This window comes from Phocoena sinus, chromosome 11 (assembly GCF_008692025.1).
Source record: "Phocoena sinus isolate mPhoSin1 chromosome 11, mPhoSin1.pri, whole genome shotgun sequence".
In the NCBI taxonomy this organism is placed as follows: Eukaryota; Metazoa; Chordata; class Mammalia; order Artiodactyla; family Phocoenidae; genus Phocoena; species Phocoena sinus.
In genome coordinates this window covers 66,926,442-66,952,367 of record NC_045773.1, presented here as the reverse complement: position 1 = coordinate 66,952,367, position 25,926 = coordinate 66,926,442, and the positions used below count along the sequence as shown (strand labels likewise).

At 43.1% G+C, this 25,926-nt stretch overlaps 1 protein-coding gene across 1 annotated transcript in view; it reads right to left on the bottom strand.

Annotated features, from left to right (window-relative positions):
• TBC1D22B (TBC1 domain family member 22B) overlaps positions 1 to 25,926 on the bottom strand; it is a 126,000-nt gene that overhangs the window by 40,426 nt on the left and 59,648 nt on the right. Inside the window, exons 3-7 of the mRNA XM_032649527.1 lie at positions 24,627 to 25,049; positions 11,722 to 11,778; positions 3,761 to 4,068; positions 1,279 to 1,458; positions 674 to 744 (exon numbers count right to left, since the gene is read on the bottom strand). Of these exons, the coding sequence (XP_032505418.1) occupies positions 674 to 744; positions 1,279 to 1,458; positions 3,761 to 4,068; positions 11,722 to 11,778; positions 24,627 to 24,682 (672 nt within the window). The 5' untranslated portion in view covers positions 24,683 to 25,049. The remainder of the gene's footprint in view (positions 1 to 673; positions 745 to 1,278; positions 1,459 to 3,760; positions 4,069 to 11,721; positions 11,779 to 24,626; positions 25,050 to 25,926) is intronic.

Here is a 25,926-nt window from a genome sequence, read left to right as displayed (position 1 = left end):
AGTCAGGAGAGAGCCGTCCTCTTGCAGGCAGCTAAGGGATACATTCCATAGCGAGCAAGCGAGCTAGCGCCTGGAGAGCAGGGGCTGTGCCGTCTTCACTTCCCTATATCCTCACAGCACCTGGCACCATGCCTGGCGAACAGCAGGCCCTCAATAAATCCTTGTAGGATTTATTGAACGAATGAATGAATTTTACAGGCTCAGGAAATCAAAGTGTTCGTATCACAGTGACAGGCACAGTGCTCCGTTACTTAGTGAAAGTGGGACTAGTGCAGGCTTCTGAGGGAGGCCCGTTTATCAACTCTTCACAGTTGCAAAGTGGGTTTCAACCACCTTGGTTATTCCTACTGAAAACGGAGGGAAGCCCAGGGAATGTGGGAGCCTGTTCAAACAAGTGCTGGCTCACCCCGCCTCACTGTATTCTTCCTCCTCGGGGCTGAGAAGGCGAGATCAGGACTATAGGCACAAACGTGTGCTCTTCTACATGTGTGGGAATAAACTCTCAAGAATGTGTTTCTTTATGCAAAGCAATAGGACTACGGTCCCACAGGTCTGCCACATCCGGTAGGACTAGAGAAGTCTACGGTGCAAGACTTATGTGACCAGACTAACCTCAGCAGGTAAGAAGGGCTGTGTGAGGCTCACGCTTCTCTACACAGTGGGTAGAACTCACCGACAGGAGTCTCCAGGTTACAGGCCGAACCTCCCTGGGAACCCCTGGCCAGCTACACTTCCTCAGTTCATCTGCAAATAGATAAAGGCTTTGTTGGATTTAGCCCTTCCCACAGATGCCCTAAGACAAGCCTCAGCCAGCGCTGCCTGGTGCCTCCCACCGTTCCAGTAGGACGATTGCCATCGCCACCGCCACCACTGCCGCTGCCACCACCGCCACCAGCTACCGACAAGCACAGGGAAAAAGCCCAAACACAGCCCTGAGCAGCAAAGTGCTCTGCAGCAGTGATCCAGTCAGCTCAGAGATTAGAGTTAGAGGGGAAGAGAAAGGCCAGTAGGTGTGGATTTCAGTAAGAATCACCTGGAGGTAGGGGAGACCAAAGCCAGAATAGCTACAGGCCACAGAATCCAGTCCCACCTAATTTGGTCCCTAATTGCTAGTAACATATTTCTGACTTAATACCTGCATGTCACTTCAATGGGCACCAGATCAGGAGATGCTGGAAAAGTAAAAGAAGGAAGAATAAAGAGCAATAGCTTCCAGGTCTCTGAGAATTCCAGTCACCAAGAGGTCCTAGCTTTTGCCCAGGGCTCACGGGGACTCACCTAAGTCGGTGTTGTGGCTGGAGAGAAGCTGACGGAATTTTTCTAGGCGGGTTTTCTCCCGGACAGTCATCGGGGGTGCCCCAGAAGCGTTCTGGTCCGAGATCCGGGCAACAAGGGGGATGATGGGTCGGAGAGGGAGTGACTGCTGTTTGTGGAGTGGGTTCCTCAGGCATGTATCACCTGAGATAATTTGAAAGTGAAAGAGAACAAGCTGTGTGAAGAGCACAGATTCTGAGAAACCCTAAACCCGACTGTTGAGCACTGGTCTCCTCCACCAGAGCTGTGGCTTCATGGTTTGTGCACTGCCTGAAGGTGCTCGGTGTAGAGCGGCCAGGGGATGGAAACCCAGCTGTGCTCCATTCATCTGCCCAGGGGGAGGGCTGCGTTTTTATCATACATACCAAGGCACCTTATGTGCAAACAGAGACTCCAGCTGCGGTAGCAAATTTGACAACTTTTTTTGTGACTTCAGAGGAAAATCAATTGTTTTCTTTCTACCCCAACCCGGAACTTTTCTTGGTGCCTAACAGCAAGTTTTGGGGCAATGCAGTCAAAGGCAGTGCTTGCCTTCCTTTTCCACATCACAGAGCACAGAGAAAATGACACTGTAAAGCACACCACAATGAAAGGAGGTGGCTGCTCTCCCGAAGCCCCAGCCCTAGCCAGCTGCCCCAAGGGCTAAGAGGGTCAATACCTGTGGCACAACTCTCACCTGTTCTTGGCCCACTAGTTGTGCTCTGCACACAGGTGAGAGGCTCTGGCCTAAGGCAGGCTCCTCTGTGCTCGCATATTTCTCACCAGCCAATCACATTTCTCTAATTGAAATAACAGGAACACAGACTCAAGCTGAACTCTGTGTCCAGTTCTAGACACTTCTAAACTAGATGGTAGGTAGGAGAAATGAGCAGTATAGGACTAACATTTATTGAATGCTTATTAAGGCATTATGCTCGTCACAGTTACATATGACCTCTCATTTGATGCTTACAATGTACGGTAGGAATTTATCACTATTTTAGAGATTAGGAAACTGTAGCTCAGAGAGGTTAAGTAATTTGCAGGAGAGAGCCGAGATACCACCTTAGGTCTGCCTGACTCCAAAACCCTTATTTATTTTACTACCCCAAATGAAACTCAGTTTTAAATTCTGACTGTCCTTTCATGACTGCTTCATATTCTTTACATATTAGGGCCTTAAAAAGTAGTAGTCACAACAAGAATAAAACAGTGAATACTCATCAACCAGCATGACAAGAAGGTTTACAGAAACAAGTGCCACGGAGTACTTGGCTTGGATGCCTAGTGTAACACGGGGCCTAGGAAACGCAGACCACACGCTGCAGAGCTCAGACCAGTGTGCACTTTCGGAATCAGTGACTGACAGACAGATGCTCCCAGGAGGGAACCTCGTAACAGGAATGCTCTGGGCAGTCCTGGCTGCACAAGGGCAGCTCATTAGGGATTGTGGTGGGGCCTTCCCTCACACTGGGACCCTGTGGAGACCCTCAATCACATGTGAAGACACTTTCCACAGCCTGTAGCTGTGGCCACCCGGTCAATGGACACTGAATGCCTGTCCTGAGCACGTCATTGAAGGTTCAAGCTAGGGCCCAAATCAGCCACGGAAAGTGACTATGGAATGATTTTAAAGGCCTTTCAGCCTAATTTCCTGACCACAACCGTAGTCTGAAACTGTAAAAGAAGTTCTCTTAGAACATGAGCCAGGACACACGTCAGCGCTCTGACATTCTACTTTCTTTTCATCCTTTACCAGTCAGCTGTTTTAACTTTCACTAGCTTGAGGGCACTTCCCCCTCCGGCTCAGAATAACTTGCTTCCATAAAACCCTTCAGGGCAACATTAAATACAGCAATGGATATTTAAAAGAGTACACCAAGCATCCCCAAACATCTGATAAAACCACCATCATCTCAACCAGTTACTGCTGCCAGTTTCCTGAAAAGAAAGGGTATCTCCTCCCGCCCCAACCAACCTGGTGGGCAGGGAGCCGTGACACAGGGACTCCGTCCCTCAGGAACAGCAAAAAAGACAACCTATGCTAGTGGCTGTTGCCCACAGCTGAGGAGGTCAACCAACAGTGCCAAACATTTGTGAAATTCGGCCACTAACAACTGTAACTACATATGGTCAATAGTCTTCAACCTGACCAGGCCTAAAGCAATGTGAAGCAACCAAACCACAGAAGTTTTGGACCTCACCACAGGTAAAGGAAGAAGAGAATGGCAGGCAACACTCAGGTGTCAGGAAGTGAAACCCCGGGTCCCAGGGCCAGGCAGCCATCCAGGTGGGAGGAGTAAGTACAGCTCAGGACCAGTTAGGCTCACTGATGTCCCTCAGGCTTGATCTCGCCTATTTATCACCCAGTAGAAGATGTGAGGGAGGCCCTAAAAAAACCTGTTTTTATTTAAAATGCACTCTGTTGAAGAGGCTGAGCCTAAGGAGGGGAGCTGGACAGACTTACTGGAATTTCTGGACAGCTGGGCGTCACTGCTGGACTTTATAACCTTGTAGCTGGCAGGAACTTCGGATGTCGTTGACTGGGATCGTTCTGGTTTCACTCTCAGCTTGCTATGGTTTTCCAGCACTTGGGCAGCAGTTGCCAAAGCAACTTTTGAGTTCAGAGTTTGGAAAGAAGGGGAGGAAAAGTCCTCTTCCTCGTCGTCGCCAATGTCCCAAGCATCACTGGTGTTCCGGGCAAACTCATGAAAACTGGAGGCCTTCTTATTCTTCAGAGGAACCGTGCTGACTTTTGACCGCTCTTTAATGAAGCTTTAAGAAAGGAGACACCGTTACGAAGGAATGGTCTGACACATCTGACCATCTCACTTGCTTAATATAATATTAATAGTATTATAAACTATCTCATGCACAATCATTACCTTCTTCGAACAAAAACTATCCATTTCCATTCCTCATCTGATGCATCCAGACCACCTCTATGCTGCAGAGCCAGACAAAACAAGGACAGCAACGCTCTCCAAATATTCCATGTGCTCCTCTATACTTTCCAGGCCCCTGCACTTAGGTGACGCTATATGACTAGTTCTGGCCAATGGGCTAAGGAGAGAAGTGAGGCAGTCCCTTCGGAGCCAAAGTATAAAAGAACAGGTGTGAGTTCTCTGTAAGCTTTCTTCTATCATGACAACTCCAGATGGTGGTGCCTCCCTCAGCCTGGATAACAGAGTGACCACGTGGAGCAGAGCCTGCCCACCACATGCACCTGACTCTACTCTGGACAGGTGGTGTGAGTGAGAAATAAGCCTTTGTTGTGTCAATCCACTGAGATTTCAGAGTTAATCTGTTATGACAACATAACCTAAACTATTTTTTAAAGCAGGACATCAACTACTGGTAGAACAAGAGACAATTTTAGGTAGCCCACATGTATTACGAAACACTGAGTTCCAAAATGAACAAGTTGTTCCCTTTTTATTCTGTTGAAGTCCTGCTGCCCTTGAGGAGAGATCTGAGTTCGCTGCCACTCTGTCTTTACAACTATTTTTTAACAAAGTGAGGGCAGTCTCAGGATCAACATTTTATAAGAACAGAATCTGGCTTAGAATTTAATTAATAAGATTGTTTTGTGTTTCACTGTATTTATTTCTAAGGTTACTTTCTATTTTTGGCAAATGATACTGGTTTTCCACTTAGGGAACTAATAAGGTTTATCTTAAAAATAAATTAACTGAGTACATACAAGTTTATTTTTTCAAATGTATTTAATAAATAATAGCGTAGAATACAGCAAAAAAAATCGTGGAGACAGTACATGACTGAATAATAGAAATAAACTGCACAATAAATGTAATGCGCTTTAATCATCCCGAAACCATCTCCCCACGCCGCCCCCCAGTCCATGGAAAAACTGTCTTCCATGAAACCAGTCCCTGGTGCCAAAAAGGCTGGGGACCACTGATGTAGACCTTTCCTACTTTCCTGCACTTTTCCTCTTTTTTTTTTTTTTTGGCTGCACCATGTGGATTGCGGGATCTTAGTTCCCTGACCAGGGATCGAGCCCGTGCCCCCTGCAGTGGAAGTGTGGAGTCTTAACCACTGTACCGCCAGGGAAATCCCCCTGAACTTTTGCTCTCTGTGAACTCCTTAAGGTCTGGGGGCCCTTATTCTGGTTCCAGGGCACTAGGTAGTTGGGACATTTCTAATTCAGTCTTAATTAGCATCCCTGAGGACTGGAATGCGAGGTGTAAAAACATCATTAAAATGCCTGTTTTCCTCAGCAAGGCAGGGCAACTCTAGACTAAAAACAAGGCTGTGCTGGAAGAGCTGAAGTTTCCCCATTTCCGAGAGATGTTTCTTCCCTTTGGGTAGAGGTGAGTGGTCTAATACCCATCCCATCTCCCTAGATATGTCCAATAGTTATTCTGAAAGATAATTGTTCCTAACATTGATAAATACAGACTCGTAACTCATACAGCTCATCGGAAAGTCCCTATTGTTAACACCAAAAAAGATATCACTGAGGCATATTTTCAAACACTAGTCTCGCACAAAGGAAAGGAAAATATATCACGCTATCACTGAGGATGCAGGAGATAACATAAGATTACAAGAAGTAACAGTTCAAACGTGAAGGAGGGCTTCCCTGGTGGCGCAGTGGTTGAGAGTCCGCCTGCCGATGCAGGGGACACGGGTTGGTGCCCTGGGCCGGGAAGATCCCACATGCCGCGGAGCGGCTAGGCCCGTGAGCCATGGCCGCTGAGCCTGCACGTCCGGAGCCTGTGCTCCGCAACGGGAGAGGCCACAACAGTGAGAGGCCCGCGTACCGCAAAAAAAAAAAAAAAAAAACATGAAGGAAACAAGATACCATTCTCCACCCACTAAATCAGTAAAGATTTAAAGATGCATCCTCTTTGGTGCTAACTAAGGTGTAGTGAGACCAGCTCTCTAATACGGCAGGTGGGGGTGTATGTTGTACCACCTTCTGGAAAACAATCTGGCAACATACACACCATGAGCCTGAAAATGATTCATAATTTCTGACCATAAGAAAATAATCATTGAATCAAACAAAGGTGATCTAAAACAGTTTATAATGGTATTATTTACTTTGGTTAAAAACTACAAACAATATAAACATCTAGAAATTGCAAATGATGAGATATATTATGTTTCAGCCACCAGATAGAATGCTATACTGCTTAACGAAAATCACATCTTGAAGGCTATTTAATAACACTAGAAAATGACCTCAATAAAGTGAAAATTGAACCAAAATTATATATTTTTTATGATCTCTATATTTCTTAGAAAGTATATGCACAGAAAAGACCAGGAATAAAATGCATCAAAATGTTAACATTGCTTATCTCTGGGCTATGGAATTATAGGTGATAAATTTAATTTTTATACTTCTCTGAATTATTCATGTTTTCTACAATGAGCATATTATTTTTATTAATCATTGGAAAAGGTTGTTTTGTTGGCTTTTGTCAATCCCCAAAGTAAGAGTACTGAATGAACAATCAAAAATGAACAAGACGGCTTCCCTGGTGGCGCAGTGGTTGAGAGTCCGCCTGCCGATGCAGGGGACACGGGTTCGTGCCCCGGTCCGGGAAGATCCCACATGCCGCGGAGCAGCTAGGCCCGTGAGCCATGGCCGCTGAGCCTGCGCATTCGGAGCCTGTGCTCCGCAACGGGAGAGACTACAACAGTGAGAGGCCCGCGTACCGCAAAAATAAAAAAGAACAAGAGCCCAAATCAAAGAAAACAAAACTGAGGCAATGCAACGCAAAAATCTGCACGTCAAAAATCTATGAGCCAGTAAAGGAATTATACCCCAATAAAGATTTTTTTTTAAAAAAAAAAGCATCTGGAAATATTAAAAAAAAAAAAATTATCCATGAGCCAGAGGCAAATTACTTCTCTGCAGACCTCTTGAGGCTGTATGTTCTGGAGTCATCACTATGCTTCTCCTCTGTGAAAGGAGATCTAGGATCCACAACCTGCAGTACTCACCTCAGTGGGTTCACTGTCAAGAACAAATAGGTGGATGTGTAAGAAAGATCTGCCATCAAAAAAATGCTGCATAGGAGTATGTAGCTATTGTTATTGTTTTCCTCCTTAGAGACCACGTGTACCTCAAGATTGCACAGGACGATTCCAATGGAGTGATAAAGAGTACTTTGGATGCCAAGGTTATTTCTTTTTTCTTTGGTTGATGTTTCTTAAATACCCTCTTGATGTCTTAAGAATTCTTTAAATAAACCACAAATCAAGAAGCTGAATTTTAACTCAGGTCAAAGAACTGACTAGATGCTATTAGTCTAACATTGGGTGAAGCATATGCACACCCTGGAGTGGATCAAAACACTGCACCAGGGACTTCCCTGGTGGCACAGTGGTTAAGGATCTGCCTGCCAGTGCAGGGGACCTGGGTTCAAGCCCTGGTCCGGGAAGATCCCACATGCCGCGGAGCAACTAAGCCCACGAGCCACAACTACTGAGCCTGCACTCTAGAGTCCGTGCTCCGCAGCAAGAAAAGCCACGGCAATGAGAAGCCCGTGCACTGCAACGAAGAGTAGCGCCCCCCCCGCTACAACTGGAGAAAGTCCACGTGCAGCAACGAAGACCCAATGCAGCCGAAAATAATAATAAATAAATTTAAAAAGCAAACAAAGAAACAAACAAAATACCGCACCAAGAGATGGGCCATGGTGAGTGTCAGTAAAATATTAATCCAGATAATTCTAGCTGTGGGTGCCTTTGGCTTATAGGCTGCCTAATTTTAACATGGTCCCAACTAATCTATAACTAACCTGAGGTACAATAATGCCACAGTGTGGCTTGAAGTTTAACCAAAATTACTTAAACAGAACTATATCAAAGTTACAACCAACCTGGCCTCGCATAGACACCTTCACCATACCTCCTTACATCTGTATGCCAAATTACAGTTTGTTTGTTATATGGGTTAGGAAACAAAAGATCAATCATTCTGTGATTTGATTAATACTATGTTGTTTTACTGAGACGGCTGTTCACTTAATAGAAATACAACACAAATTTATTTAGAAAAATAACGTTTGACACTGGTAAAGGGGTGTGAAGCAAGTGGGGAATTTGCTAAATCCAGTGTGGCTTCACATGAACTAGATTTATAACTCAGAACTAGGATATCAAGTCAGAAAACAATAAATTTAGAAGTTTATCATACCATCAAGTGGCCAATGGGGCCGCTCTGCGGTAAGACTAGTTTTATCTGAGCTATAAAAATTATTGCAGGCAATATTATCACTAATGGTAATAATTTGGCAAATGGAAGTCAATATACACAGACAGGTAATGACTTGTGCTCGTGCAGTTTAGATGATTGAAGACCCAATGTAAAGGCTTCTGCTGTAATGAGGATTAACCACACAGTAATTAACGGTAGCTTGAAGTGGAACGGTAATCAGGCAGCGGAGAAAGTAATAAAAATGTCCCAACAAAGGTACTCAAATAAGAGCATTAAATGTTTTATTGTAACAATCTGGAATTGTAAAATGGTCCAGTGCAGACCTAGATGTTGTCCCAGATTGTAGAGTGGTAATACCAAACCACTACATGCACAAAAAAGGGATGCAATTTATTCAGTGATAATTATATTCCTCCCAAATTGCAGAGCTAAATAACTACTTCTACTGAAAGTATGAATGCAACTCTGCTGAATGACCAGTGGAAACATTCATGGTTTTATATCATTAATAGGTGGGAAAAAGGGACTTCCCTGTCGGTCCAGTGGTTAAGACTCCGCGCTTCCACTGCAGGGGCCGTGGGTTTGATCCCTGGTCGGGGAACTAATATCCCGTGTGCTGTGGTGTAGCCAAAAAATGAACATAAAAATAAATTAAAAATAGGTGGGAAAAACAAGAGTATATAAAGTTTGCCTTGGCAGTCTGGGATATGGTGATATTCCTCAAGACCTGCCCTAAATACAGAATCAGGGAAACCTCAGTTGATGACAGATGCAGAGAAGGTATGGTGACTCTGACCCAAACATAAAATAGGATAGTACATCCCACTGCCTTATATACAGGTGGATGGCAGATTTTACATTAGCCATGTGTTTATCAACGGCCATTATAAATTATGCTGTAATGGATCTATTACCAATCAACAAATCCTGGCCGCGAACAGAACTGGCTACAAGGAACAGAATACTCAACTCTGACGCTTAAGTTGTAAAGACCACGATGTCAGGGCACTGAGCTGGTGTCTCTGCAATTCTCTTGTCTTTCCCTCAGGGTACAAGTTAACTGTTACTGTTCTTCACATCTCATTTTCTTTTTTTTTTTTTTTTTAATTAATTAATTAATTTATTTTTGGCTGCGTTTGGTTTTCATTGTTGTGCCTGGGCTTTCTCTAGTTGTGGCAAGCAGGGGCTACTCTTCGTTGCAGCGTGCGGGCTTCTCATTGTGGTGGCTTCTCTTGTTGAGGAGCAAGGGCTCTAGGCGCACAGGCTTCAGTAGTTGTTGCATGCAGGCTCAGCAGTGTGGCTCGTGGGCTCTAGAGCGCAGGCTCAGTAGTTGTGGCGCACGGGCTTAGTTGCTCCGTGGCATGTGGGATCTTCCCAGACCAGGGCTCGAATCTGTGTCCCCTGCATTGGCAGGCGGATTCTTAATCACTCCACCACCAGGGAAGTCCTTCGCATCTCATTTTCACACTAACGCATTGAAAAGCAGGAAATGTGAGTGGAGGCAAAATGCAGCTTTCTTCACAAAATGTTCTCTCTCTGGTCAAAAAAAGAAAATCCTTCCAAGAACCCTCCTTCAGGAGACTTTCTTTTACATCTCATTGGCCAGAACCAATGAGATGAGCCCATCATAGACCAGTCACTGGTATTACCAAGGAATTATTATAAAAGGCTTAAACTAACCCAGATACCTACTCTAAGTACACTGTCACTGGCTCAAGAACTGAATAGAACTGTGGTTCCTGAGCAAGGAAGAAGCAGGTACAGGAAAGACTGTTGGGAAGGTAATTAACAGTGCCTGTTACACTGGCCAACAGACCAGAGAGTCCATGGATGGTAAAACGAGGAAATAAAATTCATTATACTTAATGAAAGTATCACAAAAGTACCACAGAAAACATGTTTCCCCTTAAGAAGATCTAATACAAGGTACATACTAAGAAACGTTAAAGAAAAACCCATTGTCTAAGTAAAGGCAGGGACGTCATTCCTTCATTCCATAAATATTTACTCAGTGCCTAATATGTGCAACCTGCTGGTCTAGGTGCTAAGGGTACAGTGGTGAACAGAGAGCTTACACTCTAGCGGTTCCTGATATAAAAATTGTGCATTTTACAGAAATGAACAGCAGTCATGCCTCTATAGTAATTCAGAAGACTGTACCTTCTACACATTGGCCAAATTGCAAAAAGAATGAGTTGGTGGAATTATAGAAAGTTCACCACACATTAAGTTATTAAAAGAATATTAAAATATTGATGATGCATATTTGATAAGGTATTTTTCTAGGTATTCAAAATATTTTAAGGTACATTATCTTTACTTCCCCGTTGACTATGAAGAAAGAAAGGGTAGATATTATCACACGGGCCCCTGAAGGATGAGAACCTAGGTCTCCTGTACCTCTCAAATCATTCAGCTTTCATTACAAGCAACAACTTTCCTAGAAATAAGTCTCTAAGATTAAGCCTGCTCAAAGATAGAGGCAAAAGTTCTCAGAACATGCGAGAAGACGACCCACCTCCTCATTTAAATTTATTGTGGCTGAATGATGGCCTATGAGAGAAAGATGTGATAAAGCGATAATTGGGGATACAAATACACACCCACACATCTTGGATTTAACTAGGGTCTCTGCTGTGTTAAAAAATAATTTACTAGAATTTTACTAGAAGAAATAGCCTTCAGGACAGGGGGTGGGGTGGGATTAAAAAATAAAAAGAAAAAAGAAAAAAAAGAAATAGTCTCCAGGGAGCTTTTAACTTCATTGTCTGGCTGGGTTTCCTTGAGTGTGTCAAAGAGAAAGAGGACCTGAAAACTGTCAGTCCCACAGTTATGTTCTATTTGCCTCAATTCTCAGAGAATAAGGAAGAGGGCAGACCTATATATATACTCAGAAGCAGTGGGCCCCAGAAACCAGAAGAAGGCCATCAATCATTCAATTTCAGGACAATATTTAATCAATAAGGACCTTCTCACAGAACAGAGAATCCAACACCAAACCCCTACATATACCAGCTTCCAATATAAGAAAAAAATCTCTGATGTAAGTTAATTTTCCACTTAGTAATGGACTGCTTAGAGGTAAGAAGATTGCTCATCTTCTGATCCAAAATAGAGCAGAGGAGACGCCAGAAAAGGTCCAAGTGGAAACTGTCATTTCAACAAAGTAGGGGAGGGTTTCGGGGTTTTAGGAGAAGTACATGCATGAAAGGAAAAATATCTTGACTTACTTTTTGGTGAGCCGAGGGTCCAAAGGAGGGTGCTGTGCTCCATACACGGGCTGGATGCTAAAAGCAAGGAAAAAAGGAAGAAGCAAGTTGTCAGGAAAGTAAATATGTTGGGTGAGTACCACCTGAATCACAACATTGGAAGGGACTTTGAGAAGCAGGTTGCCTCCAAGAACAACTATACCCAAGCCAAAGGATAGCACCCTACTCTTTTTTTTTTTTTTTTTATGCGTTACGCGGGCCTCTCACTGTTGTGGCCTCTCCCGTTGCGGAGGACAGGCTCCGGACGCGCAGGCTCAGCGGCCATGGCTCACGGGCCCAGCCGCTCCGCGGCACGCGGGATCCTCCCAGACCGGGGCACGAACCCGTGTCCCCTGCATCGGCAGGCGGACTCTCAACCACTGCGCCACCAGGGAAGCCCAGCACCCTACTCTTTAAAACAAAAATGTTCATCTTCCCTGGTGAGGTTTCAGTGTCCTACGTAACTGACTGTCAGGAAGTTCTATCTGTAAAGAAGGCAGCACGGAAAGGCTTTAGAGTTGGAGAGAACAGAGTTCAAATGCCAGTTGTGGCATCTACTACCTCTATAAACTTGCATTAAATTACCTGACCACTTTGAATATGCTTTCTCATCTATAAAATTGGAATATCACCTACCCCGAAGGACCACTTGGACTACAAGACAGTGAAGGAACACCACAAATCAAGAGTAGAGTGACCCACGGGACTCTCACACACTGCTGGTAGGGGTATAAAGAGATACGACCACTTCAAAAATGTTTGGCTGTATCTAGGACGAACAAAATATGCATACCCTAAGATCCAGTCTTTTCACTCCCAAATATGTATCTTTAGAGAAATATATAGATATGTGCATCAAGAGATACATATAAAAGTGTCCATAGCATTATGGATCCTTTTAGCCCCAAACTAGAAACAACCCAAGTGTCTATCAACAGAGAAATAAACTGTCATGTGTTCACATAATAGAATACTTTACAGCAACGTAAATAAATGGAGTAAGGCTGAAAGTAATGTGAATGGATCTTACCAATGTCATGTTGAGCAAAAAAGCAAAGAATAAAAGAGTAGATACTACATAATTATATATATATATATATATATATATATATATACACTTCAGAAACTGACAAAAATGATTTCTATTGTTTAGGGATGCATCCATAGTAGTAACACTATAAAGAAAGCAAGGACTGATTAACATAAAAGGACGTGGTTATCACTGAGGGGAAGGAAGGAGATGTGAGAGAGAATAGACACAGGGGGATTCTGGGGTGTTCACTTTGAGATTATTTATCAAGTATTATACCAAACAATTGTTTCATGTACTTTTCTGTAGTAGTGCACAGTTTTTTAAAAAAAAGAAAAAAAGAGTGACCTGAAAATAATTGTTTATCAATCCAAACTGCTAAGTACAAAGGTGACAGAAAAACATGTTTCAATATGTAAGAACTCAGGGAATATGGTCTCCCTGACTCCTGCCTGAAGAAACTACTAGAGGAAAAACTTCTATTAATAATGAAATAAATGGAGAAACTATAGCAAAAGGACTGATGGAGAGCATTTAATTGATTTTACCTTAAGCCTGAGTCTTAAATTTGAGGCTTTATGGTTGCAGAAGAGAATGTAAAAATAATGTAATTGGCAAATGTTAAAGTGGGATGGAGGAAAAAGTAGATTGAAATAAGTAGACTGATTTCCTCATCTTTTACTGACAAGGCTCAAAAGATATTTAAAGCTGATAGCTCAAGTAATATAGGTATAAGTATGTTTCAAGATATAAAATAAAACTAAGAAAAATAATATAATCAACTGAAAGCAAGTGAGGAGGAGGCAGGAAATATAACTACTAATTTTATCATTACTCATGGCAGGGAGTCAATAGATATTGTCTGAAGAAATATGGTAAAAAGTTATACGCAATCACTAGAATAAAAAGATAAACCTTTCAAATCATCAGAATATACACACGCACACCCACCGCCCAAAGCAAGTACTGTCCTGATAGTGAAAGATTTTTTTAAAAGAAAATATTAAAAATAGAACTAAAACCAAATATATCAGTCTTTCCAATAAATATAAATGGGCTGAACTTTCCTATTAAAAGAAAAAGGATTATTGTCAATGGGGCTGGTTAAATAAATTACAGTACATCTGTTAAAAAGAATTAGGCAGTTCTACATCCACTGACATGAAACATTCATTGAAAAAAGATGCAGAGGCTCTTCCCTGGTGGTGCAGTGGTTGAGAATCTGCCTGCCTATGCAGGGGACATGGGTCGGAACCCTGGTCCGGGAAGATCCCACATGCCGTGGAGCAACTAAGCCCGGGCACCACAACTACTGAGCCTGTGCTCTAGAGCCTGTGAGCCACAACTACTGAGCCCATGAGCCACAACTACTGAGCCCATGAGCCACAACTACTGAGCCCATGTGCCACAACTACTGAGGCCCACGCACCCTAGAGCCTGTGCTCCACAACAAGAGAAGACACTGCAATGAGAAGCCCGCGCACCACAATGAAGAGTAGCCCTCGCTCTCTGCAGCTAGAGAAAGCCCGCATACAGCAACGAAGACTCAATACAGCCAAAAATAAATAAATAAATTTATTTTAAAGAAAAAAGATGCAGAATTATATGCACAATAATACCTCCATTTTTGTAAAAATCTTTAAAATAAAATATATCCACAATTATATATGATCATGTCTATGTATTTATAGTGTATCTCTGAAAGAACACGTAAGACACCAGTAGCAGTGGTATGGAAGTGGAATGATGACTGGAGGGCCCTGTGACAGAGACTTAGTTTTCAGTGCAAACCTTTTTGTACCTTTCTGAATTAGTATTGTGTACATTATCACCTTTTTAAGAAATAAATTAAGCAATCTTAAGAGGGTTGGGAGGTTTAAATGGGATAATGTGTAAAAAGCCCTTCAGCACAATTTCTGCAGGTAGTAACACTAGCAAGTAGTGAGGTGAACGCTGCCTGGCACACACTCAGTGCTTAAGAAATGTTGGTTTTCTTCATCCTTCCAATTTTTGTAATTTATTCCTTACCTAACATTTAGAAAATAGAACAAGTTTACCAAGTACCTACTTTGACATAACAGATGTGATCCTAAAGTTGCTTTTAAATAAAAATGTAGCCAATTCACATTGATTTCTACTGATTCCAAAGGGAATATTCTTTTTTTTTTAAAAAAAATACTCATTGGAGTATAACTGCTTTACAATGGTGTGTTAGCTTCTGCTGTATAACAAAGTGAATCAGCTATACATATACATATATCCCCATATCTCCTCCCTCTTGCGTCTCCCTCCCACCCTCCCTGTCCCACCCCTCTAGGTGGTCACACAGCATGGAGCTGATCTCCCTGTGCTATGCGGCTGCTTCCCACTAGCTATCTATTTTACATTTGGTAGTATATATAAATCCATGCCACTCTCTCACTTCCTCCCAGCTTACCCTTCCCCCTCCCCTTGTTCTCAAGTCCATTCCCTATGTCTTCGTCTTTATTGTGTTAGCACACGGTATTTGTTTTTCTCTTTCTGACTAACTTCACTCTGTATGACAAACTCTAGGTCCATCCACCTCAGTACAAATAACTCAATTTCGTTCTCTTTTATGGCTTAGTAATATTCCATCTTTTTTATCCATTCATCTGTCGATGGACACTTACATTGCTTCCATGTCCTGACTATTGTAAATAGAGCTGCAATGAACATTGTGGTACACGACTCTTTTTGAATTATGGTTTTCTCAGGGTATATGCCCAGTAGTGGGATTGCTGGGTTGTATGGTAGTTCTATTTTTAGTTTTTTAAGGAACCTACATACTGTTCTCCACAGTGGCTGTATCAATTTACATTCCCACCAACAGTGCAAGAGGTTCCCAAAGGGAATATTCTTGTGTACAATCTTTAGTTATGACTATGTCCCTGACTTTTTTAGTTGTAAGAATCCCTACTCCCTAAACTTCTCTGGAAGGTTAAGTAATTTGTAAATTAACCATCACATGTAGGACCACAGAAATACACACAGTACTACTTGAATGTATTTATAGAGTATCCTAGGCAGAGGAAAAGAAGAGAGAAAATACGAGGGATTAAAGAATACAGGAAAGTTTGGCTTAGAGAGAGAAAGCTTAGACAAAACAAAAAGCACAAACAAACTAGAAAACCCAAAGGGACATTGATTTCTACTTTCATGTTTGCAAATACTCTGAGTACACCTGAACTCTCCAAGTCCATAAGCTTCTATGTTAGTAAGATATAAAGATCAGAGAATAAACTTTGCAGGAAGATTTCAGTGGGTAAGTTGGGTTGGGTGACTGAGTAGAAAAACATGAGAGAATCCTTAGGTTCTCTCCATAAATGAGTATTACCACCTGCCAGTAATCCATGCAGAAAAAAAAAATCCTAATTGTGCAGGTTTAAAGGCCAAAGGCATCAATTACCATCCAAAGACTAAACGAAGACAGACAGAAAGATCCTGGTGATTAAGGTGCTCAATTTCCTGGCATGTATAATTCACCTATCAACCTGTACCATCCACTCCTCCCAAACCCAAACTCAACTCTAGAGCAGGCTGGTCTCCACTCCACCTTCCAAAAACACCTTAAATACTAAACTGGGCTCTTCTGCCTACTCCATTTTCAAAATCTTATCTGTCCTAAAAAATTCCTTCAAATTCTACACCCACTGCCTCATAAGACCTTCTCTGAGCATCCACTAACCCATTCCTTCTCTGATTCCCTAAAATGCAGACATCAGGGCTTATATTGCTTTAAAAAAAATAAGCTATTTTTAAAAATAAACTAGATTTAGACCATAATATAGGGTACACCCAGGTAGGTTCTTAACACCTACATAAGAAATAAGACATTATTGGACTTCCCTGGCGGTTCAGTGGTTAAGACTCTGCGCTTCCAATGCAGGGGATGTGGGTTTGATCCCTGGTCAGGGAACTAAGGTCCCACATGCTGCGCGGCACAGCCAAAAAAAAGAAAAGAAATAAGACACTATGGAGTTGAAACCCCAGCACAACCCTTCCTAGGAAACCATTTTATTGAATCTGGCATTTTTCACCCTCATTTTTGTTTCTACATTTTCTATGTATGTATCCCTAAACAATATATAGTGTTGCTTTGCATGTTTTAAAGACTTTATATAAATGACATCATAGTGTATTTATGACTTACTTTGACGCTAAATCATAAATGCTACTTTAAATACTACTTAATTTCATGGCTTGGCTGGCTGATTTCTCCAACACAAATTTAAGAAACATTTGCTCTACCACAAATGTAAAAGGCAATTAATTCACATTTTCAAACACAAAGAAAAGTACAGAGAAACATATAACATCCACGTACCCATCACTCTGACTTAACAAATATTAACACTTGTCACACTTCTGTTTTTTTTTTTTTTTTTTTTTTTTTGTGGTACGTGGGCCTCTCACTGTCGTGGCCTCTCCCGTTGTGGAGCACAGGCTCCGGACGCACAGGCCCAGCGGCCATGGCTCACGGGCCCAGCCGCTCCGCGGCACGTGGGATCCTCCCGGACCGGGGCACGAACCCATGTCCCCTGCATCGGCAGGCGGACTCCCAACCACTGCGCCACCAGGGAAGCCCCACACTTCTGTTTTTAAGAAAATAAAGCGTTAGAGAGACTTCTGAAGTCCCAGTTGCAGTCCCCAGCCCCATTCCCCTGCCTCCCCAAGAGATAATCACTATCCTGAAGTGGGTACAAAATCCTTCCCACCTGCTTTTATACTCTTACATATATTCATGTATCCATAAACAACATATAATATCTTTTTTATGTTTTAAAACTTTACATAAAAGACTGCATGTACATATCGGTCTACATCTTGCTTTTCTCACTCAACAATGTGTTTTTACCCAGCTCTGCTTTTAAGTTTTTCTGATTACAGAAGTAACATATGTTAAGTGGAAAAACTGGAAAGGCAGTAATATGCAGCATCCTCACCAGGGGAAGCTGTGCTGCCAAGGAGTTTTTCAGCTTCTACTGAGCAGTGGTGGCACCATGTCTTTTTCTGTAGTCCCCTCACCACCTGGCAGAGCATGACACACACCAGCAGGCACTTAACAATCCTTAGTGAGTCAAGGCTGGAACTATACAAAACCCAGGCCTCTGTTTAAGCTGACTCCTGTCTAGCTAGACCTAAAAACAAGAGGCAATCACACTGCCTCTCAGAAAAATCACACTGCACACACAGAGAAAAGAATGCCACGGGCTGTACTACAACAAAGACAAAATGAAGCAAAAATCTCAGTCAATCTCCGTTGTTCTCGTCAAAAAACCAACGCCAAAGGATGTATTGGCATAGCTGGTTCACGTAGTCGGAACGGTGCAAAAAGCTTGGCAGGAAAAACATCAACAGGTGTTTGTTCAGCACTGACAGAGGAGCTAAAGCAAACATGGGAACAGAGCTATCCAATTTAAAGCCAAACATGCTGGCAATCAATGCAGGGTCACACACTCACTTGATGGAAGTCTTCCAGAACTGGCTGTTTCAGGGATAATTCAGTATCTCCTAGTCACTGACTTTATCAATAAAGCATTTCCAAGCTAAGAATAGGTGGTAATGTACCTGCCCAGATAGGCTGGGACCATTACGCCGAGTCTACTATCAGATTCATTAGTGTTATGAAAAATGACCAAATGACAGAGACGGTTTCAGTTAAAAATCCATGGGCTCCTAAGTAATTCGAGTGATTAGACACTTTTCTCAGCTTCACTGAAAGTTCAAAGAGCTCCCTGGCTTTCACAATAAACACTTTTGCTTAAAAAGAGGGAGAAGCCCTCCCCAGAAGGGTTGGAAATAAGAACATGGGAAATGAGCCAGGCTTTGGCTCACATTTGTCTCTCCTACTCCAAGTCTCATCCGCATCTTTTCAATGGCAGCGTCCACACGCTTGGACTGGATGAGGTGCTTGGACAGACGGTGTCTAAATCTTCGCAGAGACTGAGGGAAGGGGGAAGCAGTAGCAGAGTGTGGATCAGAAGTCAAGAAATTTAGAGTGTCCTTTGGGGCAAAGTCACTTTCCCCCTCTGGCCTCAGTTTCCTCACTGGCAGTGCTCTTAGGGTGGAATTCTAACATTCTACAATTTCGTGACACTCAGATGTTCAGTGGGGCCAGTGATTCACTGCTTTCAAAAGCACAAGATGGAAAAAGCCACTTCTGGCGCACCCCCCGCCCCAAATCTACTCTTACCTGTAAATCATGCTTTTGTGAGTGACAGAGCAAAAGAGAAATATCCAGTGACACGAGTTGGAGTTGGCAAGTTTAACATTCAACGTCAGAACTGGTAAGAGCCTCAGAGCTCACTTAATCCAGACTTCTCATTTCATAGATAAGAAAACTGAGCATGGAGTAGTTAGTACGTTGTCCAAAAATGTGGCCTTTTCTGAGGATAGGACACCACAATCTTACCTGACCACCCAAGCCAGAAACCTGAAGGTGACATCTCTTTGGCACCTCCTTCTCCCTCACTCCCCAAATCCAATGATTTACCAAGTCCTGTAGATATTCCCAAACATGTCCTTTATTGCCATTGCCCTAGTCCAAGCCCTCTTAACCTCTCCCTCTACTAACTGCAGTAGCCTCCTAACTACAGCTGACTTGAACAACGGGGATTAGGGGTACCGACTCCACTCACAGGAGGGAGACCAGTTAGGAAGGTATAGCAGTGGTCCAGGCAAGAGAGGACTCAGTCTGATCCTGGTAGTAGGGGGAGAAGTGGTGAGAACAGCTCATATTCAGGATATATTGTGACAAGCCAACACAGGACTTGCTAATGAATTGGATGTGGCAGGAAGATAAAGAGAAGGATGAAAGACATTAGGATTTTTGGTCTGAGGAACTTGGTCAATGGGCCATTAAGTGAGATGGACAGAATACCTTTGCAGGAGTGGGCAGATGTGGAAATCAAGAGTTCTGCTTGGATGTGTTACGTGAGAGATGCTATTAGACAGCAAAACAGAGATGCATTAACTGTACAGTATCCAGGGACTTCCCTGGCAGTCCAGTGGTTAAGACTCTGCACTTCTACTGCAGGGGGCACAGGTTCGAACCCTAGTCGGGGAACTAAGATCCCACATGCCTCGTGGTGTGGCCAAAAAAAAAAAAAATTGTTCAGTATCCATACGGCAAAAGCATCCAGCACTAGAAATCAGGTTTCTTTCAGGCTAATTCAGGGTTTTTTTTCTCAGTGGTTCTCAAAGTGCAGCTCCCAGATTAGCAGTAGCGGTATCCTTTGGGAACTTCTTAGAAGCTCAACTTCTCAGGTTCCACCTCAGACCTACTGAATTAGAAACTCTGGAAGTGGGCTTCCCTAGTGGCGCAGTGGTTAAGAATCTGTCTGCCAATGCAGGAGACATGGGTTCGAGGACTGGTCTGGGAAGATCCCACATGCTGCGGAGCAATTAAGCCCGTGAGCCACAGCTACTGAGCCTGTGGTCTAGAGTCTTTGAGCCATGGCTACTGAAGCCCGCATCCCTAGAGCCTGTGCTCTGCAACAAGAGAAGCCACCGCAATGAGAAGCCCGCGCACCACAATGAACAAACACGCAATGCAGCCAAAAATTAATTAATTAATTAATTTTTAAAAAATGAAACTCTAGAAGTGGGGCCTGGCAATCTGTGTTTTAACGAGCCTTCCAGGTGACTCATTACAGTTTGAGAACCACTGCTCAAAATCATACTCTTCATCGCTAACGAACACCTGACAGCCAGAGACCCTGCATTAGGCTTCTCTGTGCCTCCGTAAACCCTCTGCCTATTTAACAATAGGTGGTATTTTTTTCCACCCAGGACTCACTGGGGGCTCCAAACACACCACTGATCAAAGTTTTTCAATTCCAGTTTCAGAAACTAGAGCAACTAGGAGAAACAAATAAAAATAGGAGCTACTGTAATCACAACTATCATTTTCATAATGGCTAATATTAGTGAGTACCTTCTACGTACTTTCTATGCATTATCTCATTTAATCCTCATAACAGCCTTATAAGGTAGTCTGTCCCCATTTTACAGATGAGGAAACTAAGGCACAAAGAGGTTAAGTAACTGCCCAAGGTCACACAGTTAGAAAGTGGCAGAGCTGGGATTCGAAACCAGGCAGTCAGGTTCCAGAGCTTGCATTCTTTTTTGTTTTCTCTCCTTTTTTGGAGATATAATTGACATATAACATTGTGTAAGTTTAAGATGTACGTTCTGTTGGTTCAGTACATTTACAGTCGCCCTCCGAAGTTTGATCCACGGTTGGTTGAATCTGCGGATGGATGTGGAACCCACGGATATTGAGGGCCAACCATACTGCCATTTCATATAAAGGACTTGAGCATCTGCAGATTTTGGTATCTGAGGGGGTCCTGGAACCAATCCCCCCCAGACACTGAGGGCTGACTGTACTGCAATGTGATTACCACTGTCGCATTGGCTAACACCTCTATCATGTCACATAATTATCATTTCTTCTTTGTGGTTAGAACAATTAAGATCTAGTCTCTTAGCTACTTTGAAGTTTATAATACAGTGTTGTTGACTATAATCACTATGCTGTCCATTAACTCTCCAGAACTTATTTATCTACTAGTTTCAAGTTTCCAGAGTCTGTATTCTTAACCACATGGTACATACTACGTCCTGTCTTCCTAGGCATCCACACAAGGACCATTTGATGTATTAAGTACATGGGGCTCTTATGAATAACTGAAAGAACTTAAAAAAGATGTTTAATTCCATCAAATTACCATATGACCCAGCAATTCCACTTCTACATATACTCAAAAGAATAGAAAACATACTTTCACACAAAAACCTGCACATGAATTTCATAGCATTATTCATAATAGCCAAAAAGTAGAAACAACCCTAATGTCCATCAACTAATGAATGGATAAACAAAATGAGGTACTTCCATACAAGGAATATTATTTAGCCATTAAAGGAATGAAATACTGATTCATGCCACAACATGAATGAGCCTTGAAAACATTACACTTAATAAAAGAAACCAGGCACAAAAGGCCTCATATCACATTATTCCATTTATATGAAATGTTCAGAATAGGTAAATCCATAGAAACAGAAAGATTAGTGGTTGCCAGGGGCCAGAGGGAGGAAGGGATGGGGAGTGACTACTAATGGCTATGATGTTTCTTTTCGGAGTGATGAAAATGTTCTGAAATTGGTGGTGATGGCTGCACAAAACCATTTATACTCTAGATGAATATACTGAATACCACTGAATTATACACTTTAAAAGGGTGAATTTTTATGATATGTGAATTATCTCAATAAAGCTATTATTTTACAAAAGGATGTTGTTGTTGTTTTTGCGGTACGCGGGCCTCTCACTGTTGTGGCCTCTCCCGTTGCGGAGCACAGGCTCCGGACGCGCAGGCTCAGCAGCCATGGTTCACGGGCCCAGCCTCTCCGCGGCATGTGGGATCTTCCTGGGCCGGGGCACGAACCCATATCCCCTGCCTCGGCAGGCGGCCTCTCAACCACTGCGCCACCAGGGAAGGCCCAAAAGGATGTTTAATTCATTTTGAACTTGAGGCTATTTTACTACATAAAACTCCTATTTGTTGTAATTAAGGTTGCTGGATCATGATCAAAGAAACTGAAAGTAATCTGCCATCTCTTTGAATTTTTACCTTTCAATTTGCAAAGAGTAAACTAGTTTCACTTCTAGGTTGCCATGGACGTAGACACAGTTATCTGTGTCATTTCCCCAACCAGAGAAAGTTTTTCTTCAGTATGACTGAAAGAGCACAAATGCAAAAGTTCTGTTCTTGAGGAAATGTCCTAATATTTTCCTTAAATCAAAGCACGTTCTACCTAAAAGTACTTTAGTTTTCTCCCATAACCAGGGGCTCCTGGGGCTTCCCTGCTAAAAGCACACAGCTGAACAATGTTTCTCTTCAACAAGCAAGGTACTACTATGAATTTTGGCAACATTTTAATGCCTTAAGATAAACAATGAAAATAAATACCTAGCACTGGAGTAAGGATCAGAGAAACATTCTTTTAAATGTTTACTTTCTCTAATAATAACAGTAATACTAATAACTACTATTTATCAAGCAACTATAATGCGCTAAATAAACACTGTCCTAGGTTCTTTACAAATACGGTGTTTAATTCAGTCCTCACAGGAACCTTTAAGAAAGTATTTTTATCCTCATTTCACAGATAAGGAAACTGAGGCCTAAAGAGAGTAAGTAAATCATTTGCCCTTGATCACACAGATAACAGCCCCATAATAATCCAAGTCTTTCAGAACTCAAATGTTCTCTCTTCTATTCCTGTATATTCCTCTTCAAAATGAAAAAGGAAGCCAGAAACTTGAAGAAACTGAAAAGACTGCTCTTCCTATCTCACAAAAGTAGTGCTTTGCAAAAAAGATGACTGTTTCTACAATCCAAAAGAGGAAATATGAAAACAAAAATTGTTAATAACAACCAGCAGTCAGTAGGCACAAAATACTTTGCCATGTCCCACATCTCAAACACTGCTTCCTGATTTATCAGTTTTCCCATAGGTTCTGATTGTAACCTTCAGATGTCAAAATTTAATGATCTCACCATGGAAATCCCCAGAGAACAGCAGTTAGCGAGACTGGAGAGCTCCCTAGACCAGGAAGGAAAAAGAATCAGTTGGCAGGAAGTGGTGCCTATCTAAAAACATAGAAGTCTTTAGCATTAATATTAACACTGGGATTCCACAGCACTTTAACCTGAAGCTATTTCTGCATTACCTTGTATTACTTAAAGCTGATCCCCAGATGTCTAACAAGATCCTAAATAAAATAAGACTGCTGCATAACAACCACCGACCCTCATTTCTCTCTTGCTATTTAAAAAAAAAACCCACAGGTTTAAAGGATTATCCCTGAATCAATCAATAAGGAAGGGTAGCACGTGGGGCACAACCAAACATGAATTTCATTATCAAGTAGACTGTGGCTGTCAGAAATCTTAAATTTAAGACTGTAATATACACTCCTTTTACTCCTTAGGACTACCCCCAAACAGATTTAAACTATAAACCAACAGTAGACTGACGAATGTACAATTGCTAAGAGACTCAACATATACCAAAAAGGGGGTGATGGTGGGAGTGGAGAGTAACTTAGAAAGTCTGTTCTCCTACTAAACAATTTAATGCAAGAAGTACATTACCAGGCAGAGGGGAAGAGGTCACTTGGGGTTGAACAAATCCTTAGAAAACGCTAAAGAAATATTCTCAATTCTAGGTCACCCTGTAATAATTCCTAACGGGAAAGGGCCAACTCAAGATAAAGTAAGGTCGAGCTTAAGAATTTTCCTCACTTTTCTTGTCCCCCCGCAGACGCTCCCACCAGAACTTTTTTGGGAGTCCAGGAGAAAAATTCGTACGTGCAGAGCTGGGGGAGCGACGGAAGGGGCCATCCTCGTGCAAACAACTACCTGTGCGCGGTGGAGACCCCCCTCCCCCCACGAAGGAGTTCTGTTTAAAGTGAAAAGCAGCTCTGGGGATGGCCTTCCAAACCCAGGACCGACACTGATTATTCACCCAATTCAACTGTCCCCTATGCCCGTACTCCGGCCACCTCCCGGCCGAGGGCAGCCCCTCCAGAGCCCTACGCCCCCAGTCCCGGGTCTGCTCCCACACCCAGCCACCTCCAAAGCTCGGTGCCCGCTCCTTTGCCTGACAGCTGTCCTCCCGCCACCAGGCAGCCCCAGCTCCCTCCGCCCAGGTTCCCCAAACCAGCCTTCTTGAGTCGCTGACGCCCCAGGCCCGCGGGATTTAGGGTTTAGGATCTGGAAGGGTTTGGTCCAATCCCCTCTTCTCAGCGTCCTAGGCTCACCTCCCCGGTAGCTTGGCGCTCCTCTTCCAAAACTGCTTGCTGTTCTCGGCGGCCATTGCTCCGGCCCGGGGAAGGCCCTGTAGGCTGGCCAGGGGGGTACCCAGCGAGATGCCCCCAGGACCCCGCAATCGCAGGGCCAGCCCAGGCCGCTTCCCCGCTGCCGGTCACCCTCTCCCAGCTCCCGGGGGCGCCATCTTGGATGTGGGCACCCTCCCACCCAGCGCCGCTGCCATTGGTGGGCTGCGCAGGCTGTGGTCAGACAGACCAATCGGGAGCTGGAATCCTGCAGGCCGCTGAAGCCGAACGGTAACGTCAGGGGCTGGGCACACAGGTGAACCGGACAGGCGGAGCTTGGACGAGCCGGGAGGCGGGGCTGAAAGTTCCTTAACCCAGGCAGGAGAAGAAGCAGGTAAAGAAAGGGACCTATGGGAAGGAGGAGAGGGTGCTGTTTTCTTTGGGGGGTAATGAGGTTCCTGAGTCTAATATTTTCTGGAAAGAGAGAGCATATATATTTATATACATAAATCTTTGACCTAAAAATAAAGGCCCATGTGTTGGTTGCAGCCCATTTTTAACATCTCCCAACTCAACGACACTCGTTATTACCTTCTCCTCTCCCCCGTTCCGTTCGGACCCTGATATATTTTAATCTGTGGAGGAAGATCGATACTGACCCGATGGCCCAGAGTTGCTAACTGTTCAACACGTGAGTAACGGTTGGTTCACAAGAGCCTCGCTCTCCTCAGGTAATTGATCACTATTAAAGGACTTGTGCTGGAGGTGAAATTCAAATGATCAAATCTCTGTTTCAACCAATAACTGTCACTTTCAGACTATGAGAACCCAGATGCTGACAAACTGTTTAGGAAATATTCTTATTTTATCTATCCAGTTCAGACTACAAAGTAACATTTCTTGAGAGGACATAGCGCATCTCCAAGGCATGAATCACAAAGATTAAGTATGTACCCTCAAACACCCTTAATGTCCCTTATTAATCAATTATATATCCTTTGCCCTTGAATTTATTTTCAACCTAGTTTTGACTCAGAATGAGATTTAATATTAGCATTTTGAATCCTTTTAATGTCTTGTCGGTGTTTTTTGCTCTTTTTGAGTTTCTGTGGTTGTATACCACAGTGACTGAGGTGGGGCCGGGCGGGGGGTGGGGGTGGGGCAGGGAGCACACCCTAGTCCAGAGTAGTTTTTGTCCCAACGAAGGACTGATGAGATAGGCTGATCGTTCTCCAACGCCACTCCTGGTTACTGCTAGCACAGTCCTTCCACACACTGGAAGGTC